Source organism: Myotis davidii, unplaced genomic scaffold (genome assembly GCF_000327345.1).
Source record: "Myotis davidii unplaced genomic scaffold, ASM32734v1 scaffold1035, whole genome shotgun sequence".
NCBI lineage: Eukaryota > Metazoa > Chordata > Mammalia > Chiroptera > Vespertilionidae > Myotis > Myotis davidii.
This window is the reverse complement of record NW_006286719.1, coordinates 7,705-17,886: the sequence shown is the minus strand read 5'-3', so window position 1 is coordinate 17,886 and position 10,182 is coordinate 7,705. Positions and strand designations below refer to the sequence as shown.

At 41.2% G+C, this 10,182-nt stretch overlaps 1 protein-coding gene across 1 annotated transcript in view; it reads right to left on the bottom strand.

Moving 5' to 3' along the window:
• Positions 1 to 10,182, bottom strand: part of NEK3 (NIMA related kinase 3) — a 26,507-nt gene that overhangs the window by 16,174 nt on the left and 151 nt on the right. Inside the window, 7 exon segments of the mRNA XM_015560606.1 lie at positions 3,157 to 3,211; positions 5,582 to 5,668; positions 5,762 to 5,829; positions 7,067 to 7,150; positions 8,524 to 8,621; positions 8,709 to 8,802; positions 10,164 to 10,182. The exon segment at positions 10,164 to 10,182 is cut by the window's right edge and continues 31 nt beyond it. Of these exon segments, the coding sequence (XP_015416092.1) occupies positions 3,157 to 3,211; positions 5,582 to 5,668; positions 5,762 to 5,829; positions 7,067 to 7,150; positions 8,524 to 8,621; positions 8,709 to 8,802; positions 10,164 to 10,182 (505 nt within the window).

Here is a 10,182-nt window from a genome sequence, read left to right as displayed (position 1 = left end):
CTACTGGCCTCCCCTCCTGGCCTGATTGCCCCTAACCTCTTCTGCCTCGGCCCCCTCCACCATGTCTTTGTCCGGAAGGTCATCTGGAAGGTCTCCTGGTCTAATTAGCATATTACTCTTTTATTAGTATAGATGTCACCCCTATAAATTCAATTTAAAATAAAATAAAATAAAATAAAAATACTAATGTCCAGGATACCCTCAGAGACTTTAATTCAATTAGTCTGGTGTGGCCTAGGCATCAGTATTTTTTAAAGTTTCCCAAGTTGTTCTAATTATGCAGCTGGCATTATATTTAAGGAAGACAACCTCTCATTAACAGTGCATGCCTTCAGTTTGAGTTACTTTCATCTAGTGGTGATGAAGGATTTTTCTAAAAAAATACTCATAAGTCTACTTGCTCTCAAGCACATCTCTGAAAATGCTTGCTAGAGCTAAGTTTTATTTTTATTTTTTACTTTTTTTTTTTATTACAAAGGGTATTACATATGTGTCCATTTTTCCCCCCGCCCTAGACAGTCCCCTAGCCTCCCCTATCCCCCAGTGTCTTATGTCCATTGGTTATGCTTATATGCATGCATATAAGTCCTTTGGTTGATCTCTTACCCCCCAAGAGCTAAGTTTTAATCTGTGCCCAAAGAACAGAATTTTTTTTCTTACAAAGCTAAGACCTAATAGGGATAGGCTCTATGTAATAAACAACTACTAAGCAAGCAGGGCAAGTTATTTACCATCTTTTTTGTTAAATTATTTCTTAAAATATCTTGAAAAATGTCTATATATATAAAAGCCTAATATGCTAAGTGTCCATCTGACGTTCGACCAGTAGCTATAACGTGCACTGACCATCAGAGGGCAGATGCTGAACACAGGAGCTGCCCCCTGGTGGTCAGTGCGCTACCACAGCAGGAGCACTGCTTAGCTGACTGACAAGTGCCAGACATCGGGTTCACAGCTGGCAGGCGCAGCTGCGGCAGCGTGAGCCTCTCCTGCGGGCACTCCCTCTGCGCGCTCCTCCCCATCCGGACCAGGATCAGGACCGGCATCAAGACTGACTGGGCATGAGTCGGCGGCCGCTTCTCGGTCATGGGCATGCCGGTATGGCCTTAGGACGAGCACACGGAGACCGCAGCAGAGCAGCAGCAAGCCTACCAAGTGGTGGTGGTAGGCGCAGCGGGGCCGGTATGAGCAGGAGCATTGCGGTGCACGGCCCGGGCTTGGGCTCCTCCCCGCTGCCTGCCACTTCACGCACTACTACATCCCTCAGGGGATGTCAGACTGCTGGTTTCAGCCCGATCCCCTCAGGCCAGGCAAGGGACCCCACTGGTGCACGAATCTGTGCAGCAGGCCTCCAGTCTATAATAATAAAAGTGTAATATGCTAATTAGACAGGATGTCCTTCTGGACGTTGTTCCGAACGACCTTCCGGATGAAGCCAGACTGTGAGGGCCGAGGCAGTCGCTGTGGCAGGCAGGGGCCAAGGCAGAGGAGGCAGCCACCACAGCGGTGGGGGCCAAGGCAGCCGCTGTGGCAGCGGGGGCTGAGCCCATTGAACGAATTTTGTGCATCATGCCTCTAGTATAATATATCCTATTTTCTCATAATAATTCATTTAGAGAAGAAATTCACATAAATGAAATCTAAGGGCAAAAAGATAAGTATAAAAATGGCGCTGCCACACTGGAAAACAGTTTGGTGGTTCCTTAAAAAGCTAAACTTACAATTTCCAGATGACCCAGCAATTCCACTCCTAGGTATATACCCAACACAATTGGAAATATGGATTCTAATACATACTTGTACACCCATGTTCATAGCAGCAGTACTCACAACAGCCAAAAGGTGGAAAGAACCCAAATGTCCGTCAATAGATGAATGGAAAAATAGAATATGGTGTAAACATACAATGGAGTATTATCCTATATAATAAAAGCCTAGTATGCAAATCGACTGAACAGTGGAACGACTGGTTGCTATGATGTGCACTGACCACCAGGGGGCAGACGCTCAATGCAGGAGATGCCCCCTGGTGGTCAGTGCGCTCCCACAGGGGGAGCGCTGCTCAGCTAGAAGCTAGGCTCACGGCTGGTGAGGGCAGTGGCGATGGTGGGAGCCTCTTCCACCTCTGCTGCAGGGGGGTGACAAGGAGCGAAGCGTTCCTGACTGTGAGAGCCCCATACTGCGAGAGGAATGTCCACCTGCTGGCTTAGGCCCGCTCCCTCAGTACACAAATCTCGTGCACTGGGCCTCTAGTCCAGTCATAAAAAGGAATGAAATCCTGACACATGCTGGATGAACCTTGAAAACTTCATGCTATATGTAGTAAGCCAGACATAAAAGAAAAAATTTTTGTATAATTCTACTTATACGTAATATTTAGAATATGCAAATTCATAGAGACAGGAAGTGGATTAGAGGTTACCAAGGCTTAGGTGAGAGGCAATGGGAAGCTACTGTTTAATGGGTACAGCGTTTCTGTTTGGGGTGATAGAAAAGTTTTGCAAATAGATAGTAGTGATGGTTCCACAACATTGTGAAATAATTAATGAACTGTACAATCGGGAAGGCCGGGGAGGGTTGGGGAGGTGGGTAAGAGATCAACCGAAGGACTTGTATGCATGCATATAAGCATAACCAATGGACATAAGACACTGGGGGGTAGGGGAGGCCAGGGGATTGTCAAGGGCGGGGGGAAAAAAAGGACACATATGTAAGACCCTTTGTAATACTTTAAGCAATGTAATAAAAAATAAAATTAAAAAAAAATAATAATAAAAATAAAAATAAAAAAAATAGTTGAAATGGTAAATTTTAGGTTATATATATTTTGCTCAAATAAAAATTAAGAATAGCAAAAAAGGGAGGGTGGGAGGGAGTACAAGAGGGAGGGGAGGGAGAGAGAAAGAAGGGAGAGAGGGAAAGAAGGAGGGAGGGAGGGGAGCTAGATACAGAACTACAAAAAACTAAATAATGGAAAGTTCTATTAGTATATGCTAAAAAGTGACTCAAGGCAAAGATGATAGCAATGGAAACATGAAAACTTTCATAACGAATTCGTCCTAGGGAAACAAACTGCCCACTGGACTTTGGCATATAACTTATGACTTGGCCAGATAGGACAAGAGGCCACCTTTCCATTTTGCCCACCATACTTACCGGATGCTTCAGGGTACAGAGTTCATACAGAATGCATCCCAAGGACCAGATGTCACTAGAAACATAAAGAAGCAGTGTGGGTTATGAGCTATCATATAAAAATATAGGTACTTCCCAATATTAAAAAATGAAAAAATACCTTTAATAATAACAGATATTGCAAATAATTCTTAGCTATTAAAATGAAATATATGGTAATGTTTATGTAATACTTAGGTAGTTGCTCACAATAATCTCTCTGCTCCCCAACCTAGGTTCTCCAAATCAGGGTGGTTCAGGTATCATTTCAGCAGTATTTGGTGAAAGAGAGAAACTCTGTGGACTCCCATCATTATAGTTGAAAGGAGGACTTTAGAAGTCATCCCGTACAGCTTACAACGAGACCATCTATGTACAACACCAGGCCTTGGATCTCGCCTCCTGACGGCCAGCAATCTGCCTCCGGCACAGTTTGTGGCCCTGTTGAATGGCTTTAGGGCCATGGTCAGCAAACCACGGCTCGGGAGCCACATGCGGCTCTTGGGCCCCTTGACTGTGGCTCTTCCACAAAATACCATGTGGGGGCGCGCACGTACAGTGCGATTGAAATGTCGTGGCCCATGTGCAGAAGTTGGTATTTTGTGGAAGAGCCACACTCAAGGGGCCAAAGAGCCACATGTGGCTTGCGAGCCACAGTTTGCCGAGCCGCATTTTGCCGACCACTGCTCTACGGGACCATTCACATCTTCTGAGGACTCTCCCCCAATCCCTTGCTAGCTCTACATTCCAAAACAAAGAGAGCAGGACTAGTTAATCCTCCCACAGAAGAGCTCTTCAAACAGAAAAGAGTTCTATAATTTGCCCTATTCATTCACTCTTCTTCACCATTCTGACCTCCTAGGTGTCATCCTCCAGACTTTTTAGAGATGATACTCTTTTTATTTTAACTAATGGTTTTTAGCAACTATTTCCCCCAAGCTGTAATTTTGTAAAGTCTGAAATCTACAGAGACGTTATAAAGGCCCACATCCTCCTCCCTCCTTTCCCGTCCTGAACATCTGCCAGGTTTGCGGGATGTTTCCCTCCTCCATCTATATCTCAAGCTCTTGAAAAAAAGTTGCTGATGTCACTCTACCCCCAAACACATGAGCATGTATCTCCTCAGAGCAAGGACACTCTCCCTCACGGCCAAGAAAGTTAACCTGAGTTCAATAATATTCTCAAAACTGAAAATTTCCCAATTGTCCTGGTAAGTCCCTTTAGAGCCGTTTTGTCGCCAATTCAGTCAATTTTACTCTTAAGGAACCTATTTAGTATGGATGATCATACCCTTTTCAGAAAGCAACTTGAAGGAAGGTAACAAGAGCCTTTAGGTGTTTCTACTTCTAGGAATCCATGCTGAGAATGTGACACAAAACAGTTTATACACAAAAGGCACATTAATCACAGCACTGTTCATGACACTGAAAATTGGAAAAAACACCCTGGCTCAGTTGGTTGGGCGTCATGCTGTGCACTGAAAGGTTGCTGGTTCAGCTCTGGTTGCAGGCTCAACCCCAGTAGGGGGCATGCAGAAGGCACTGACTGATGTGCTCTCACATCGATATTTCTCTCTTCTCCCTTCCTCTCTTTAAAAATCAATAAACTATTCTTTTAAAAAAAGAAAACTGGAAACAATAGAGGAATGTAAAGTAGATTTTTAAAGAGCCATGTATATAACTATTAAAAATATTTATAAAGAGTTTAAATATGGGATGAAATAAATATGATATACAGTGGAAAAAGCAAGATACCAAATTGTATACAGTGAACATAAACTAGGTTTGGGGGTGGGAAGGGAAATGGATGAAAAAAAATTCCAAAATGGTTTTAACAGCTGTGAAAAAGTGGGTAATTGCCATTTCCTTTCTTGTACATCTCCATATTTCTAATACTCTCCCTTTACTCACTCATTCAATGGGCACATAGTACTTATATTCAGAAAAAGTTTTAGGTTTTAAATGATAAGGTCTTTATTCTATCTTCTTGTAATCAATTAACCTATCAGTCAAGTGCTCATTACCTAGTCCTGTAAATGTTAACTCAATGACATAATCCAGTGGTCCCTAAATTTTGCTGCATATTGGAATCATTTGGTGATCCTGGAAAAATTACTGAGGCCTGCTTCCCACCCCAGACATTCTCATTAACTGGTATGATTGCAATTTGCACTTTGCAATGTTTAAAAGCGGAACAGCAAAGTTTAAGAACCAGTGATATAAGTCACACTGTCCCTAGAAATGACTAGCCTTTCTTTCAGTATTTACATTCAACTCCTCTCAACTCTGATTATAGCAGTTAGAAAACTATGATTTTATGTATATTTAAAAAAACAACAACTTCATTTGTAGGCTACAATGTCTGTCACCAAACAGTCACCCTCGCACCAAATAAGTACATCACCTACCTTTTATTGTTATAAGGCATGTTTTCCCAAATTTCCGGGGGCACATAATAAGGTGTTCCCACATAAGTACAAGCAAATGCCATGGGACTAAAAACATAGAAAGGCAAAGAGTAATTACAGAGCATTCCTGAATAATGGATGCTTTGATTGCGCTTACTATTATAGAATAGATATACATACTTGGAGAGAAGATGGGCGGATCCAAAATCTCCCAGTTTTACTTGTCCATTTTGGGTGAGGAAGATGTTCTGCATTAAAAATACGAGCTCAGATTATGTCTTCCATCATTCAAACATAAGGCAGAGGTCTCCAGAGAAGCTGTCTTTCAAAGCCTACTCACCATGGAGATTAAGGGCAGAAATGCTGATAGCTGAGTACCCAAGGGGAACACAAAGACCAGATAGCCTCTTGACTGCTACCTCCCCTCCCCCAGGGCTTGGGAATTCAGGCTGACTGCTTAGAAATCCAACAGCCACTGTTAGGTTAATTGATTACAAGAAGATAGCCAGATGCTCCAGGCTATCTCAGCAGACCTGATTGACCCAACTGGGAACCTGTGTCAGCATAACTCTAAGTGGCACAACCAGATCTCAGTCAACTTCCATCTTTAGAAAGCAGTCACCAAGAGAGCTTGAAACTTATTAACATACTAGAGGCCTGGTGCACGAATTTGAGCAGGGTCCCTGGGCCTGGCCAGCAATCAGGGACGATCTGGACCATGGGAGATTGGTAGCCCTAATCAGGGCCATTGGGCCTGCCGGATTGGAGGGGAGGGGCTGTGGGAAGTTGGCCGGCCAGGGGCAGGGGCCACAGGAGGTTGTCGGCTGGGAGGAGGGGCCACGGGAGGTTGGCAATGGGAGCACACTGACCACTAGGGGGCAGCTCCTGTGGTGAGCATCTGCCCCTGGTGCTCAGTGCACGTCATAGCGACCAGTCAACTGGTTATTCGGTCACTTGGGCTTTAGCCAGCCTGATCACCCCCTAACCACGCCCCTGCCAGTTTGACTGATGCCTAACTGCTCCCCTGCTGGCCTGGTCACTTCTAACTGCCCTTCCTGGCCAGCCCAGTTGCCCCTAACTGCCCTTCCCTGCTGGCCCAATTGCCCCCAACTGCCCTCCCCTGCAGGCCTGGTTGCCCCTAACTTTCCTCCCCTGTAAGCCTGGTTGCCCCCAACTGCCCTCCCCTGCAGGCCTGATCACCCCCAACTGCCCTCCCCTGTTGGCCATCTTGTGGTGGCCATCTTGTGTGTTGGAGTGATGGTCAATTTGCATATTACTCTTTTATTAGATAGGATACTACTAAAGAGATTTAGTAACTTTTTCTCAGGTAGTACCTTAATTTGGCTAGTATGAATACTAGGGTGACAAAGATTTCTAAACTAAATAAAAATGTCCCAAAAGGAAATAGAATAACACAGAAAAAAAGATTAAATGAAATACTTTTGGGTTTTGTTTTGTTTTGTCTCAAAAATGTATTCCACTTACCTTGGATTTGATATCTCTGTGTAACACATGTTTCTTGTGAATGTGATTTACTCCAAGGCACATTTGTGTAAACCAATTAAGTATCTGTAAGACAAAAGCACACAAATCTGCAAGAATGCAAAAACTGGTTCATGTTAACCCAAAATTCCAAAGAATGGTCTCTAGGCCTTAGTTTTACATAATATAAACATAGAACTCCTAAAAATCACATAGTTTGACTAAAATTCCGTGTTTTCTGCAGAAAGTCAGAAAAGCTGTGAGTCCATGTTTCATCATTTTATGTGTTATACAAATAGCAATTTATTTTAATAAAACTCCCACTGTATTTTTCTGGTATTACAACCAAATAAAAGTATTTTTTTAAATATATTTTTTATTGATTTCAGAGAGGAAGGAAGAGGGAGAAAGAAATAGAAACATCAGTGATGAGAGAGAACCATTGATTGGCTGCCTCCTGCACACCCCACACAGGGGATTGAGCCAGCAACCCGGGTATACGCCCTGACTGGGAATCAAACCATGATCTCCTGGTTCAACCACTGAGCCATGTCGGCCAGGCTAAAAGTATTTCTTAAATACACATACGCCACTTATAAATGAATATGGTACAATTTTATAGTGTAATCATTACATCAGATTTTCATTCCTTTTTCAGAATATGTTTATATTAATATTAAAGAATTTAATTATATTATCAACAATCCTTTGAGGTCAGTATTCTGCTTATAAACCCCCAGTCAACAGCAGCCAGAATTTCCAGGTGCCTACAATTAAATGTCAAACTAATTTTTTTTTTCTTTTTGCTATGGAGATTCAACCATTTGAAGCCAAGGTTGACTTCCTTTTATCAAACCATTATTTTTAACAAAACAACTTCTAAATAAAAATACTTTACCAACAGTTTTATAACATGTTATACCCTAAAACAAATTAAATCCCACTAAAGCTGTTTATTTCATTTCCTTAGTCAATTCATTCAAATAATATGAGTATGCAATTTTCCATTAAAAAGACAGTAGTAGTAGACTTGAGGAAATATGCTAAACTTTGGAAGGAAAAAGACTGAGAATAGGTACTCCCAAGAAACAGAAATGTGGACTTCACTTTTTTCATGACCTAGAAATACAAAATAAATCCATCCACCTTTAAAATTTAAATACAACAAAAATCAAAAATTTAAATATCTACAAAATATGACAAGTAGTACAATTTTGAAAATGTTCTAAACATGGAAGTTTTATTCCTTGATATTGTATAAGCTTTTATCTATTTTACTTCCTAAAAGCATCTCAGGCAGCCACATCCTGACAACAGTAAGCACAGAAACAGAAATGAAGCCTTTCTAACTAGTGTGTCAAATAATCACAGATACCAATGCTTTCATTTTAACTCACACAGGTTTTATAAGAAAAGTTGCTTCTAAATCTTGAGGCAAACTATGTAAGTCAGTCTCTTACCATATCTTCAGGAAACAACTTTCCTTTTTGATGTTTAATCTTTTGCATTAGGTCCCCTCCATCGCAATATTCCATCACAATATAGAGATGTCCTTCAGCTAAAGCAAATATAAGACTCTTTATGAAAGTGTGGTAGTCATGCACAAATTCAGACATGCACATATCTGGGGGGAATTCATATTTACCTTCAAATGACTCTTTAAAGGCAACAATATTGGGGTGTTTCATTTTGGCTAACAGAACAGCCTCCTTCCTAGAATTCTGTGTATCAGAGAAAGACTAGAAGAATATAAATGTAATACTTCATTTGAAAGTAGACAGCTTCACAATAATACAGAGTTCATATGACATTTCTTTTCTTTTTTTCCCTTGGGGTTGGGGGTGGGGGGCAGTGAAGGATTAAAGAAGACAGACAAGAGGATAAAGCTGGGGCTAGGTGGGACACTGCTCTTGGATGGAGAGACAATGCCCTGACATTTCAATGCCAAACATAGTTTTACAGGACTGTGCTTTCACCTACGTGAAGTTTATAAAACTCTAAGAGACAACATGATTTTTCAACTATGGCTATATTTTGCATGCTTAAGCTGATATATCCTTACAAGTACAGAATGTAAACTAGCTTTAACATCAGTCTAAGTATAACCTGATTTTGAGAACCAGTGCCATTAACAATAATAGTATATCCTTAAAGCAAAATCAGAGATTTTGTGTCTTAATAGTCTGCATTACTTTGTCCACTGGCCCAGATAAAAAAGAATACTCTGGTGTATTACTACAGCACAGATGGACAAAGGCCACATGCAAAGAAAGTTTCCAAGACTGTTTATCCCCTGACTTACTCTATAAGGATAACTTACCTTACAATTAAGAAATAAGGATCCTCACACCAGCAACATCGGCACCAACTGGTAATTTGTTAAAAATGAAAATTCACAGACCCAACCAGACCTCCTCAAGCAGAAACTAGGGGTACAGGGAGGAGGGTGAAGCCCAGCAATTGATGTTTTAACAAACCCTCCGGGTGATTCTGATGCCTATTCAAGTTTGAGAATCACGAAACAAGGTCAAGAATGTAGTGAGGAGGCAATAGCACTTCGGGATTTCATTTAAAAAAATTTTCTTTTTCAAAAATTGATCAAAACAGTATTAAGCAGGCTCCATGGCATGGATTCTTTCATGTGCAACTATGATGCATAGTGATAAATAGTGATACCAGTAGATATCACATTCATCATTATACAGGGAAATAAAACCTATAAACTGAACAGGTTCTCTGTTACCAAAGGTTAGCATTTTAGGTCATTGTATTTTTATGTTCCTTTTTCATCAATATTGCACCTGGGTAGTTTTTGACAAAGACTCCCTACACCCTTACGTATACAAAATTAGAAATTATTACAAATTATTCTCATTGAGATAAACAGCAATTGTCACTTTTGACTATTTTTCTCCCTTTTGTTAATTACAATATCCTAAGAACCATATAAAGTATATCAAGACCTTGTAAAGCTAGTGAGTAAAGAAACCCATAACATCTGATGCACTGAGCAGCAACTCCATGTTAAAGCTCCAGAACTTGTTCTCTAATACAAATTGCTTGTACACTTTCAACATGAGCTAATTTTTTTAGCAGTGACCTTGGGAAGCCTTATTTCC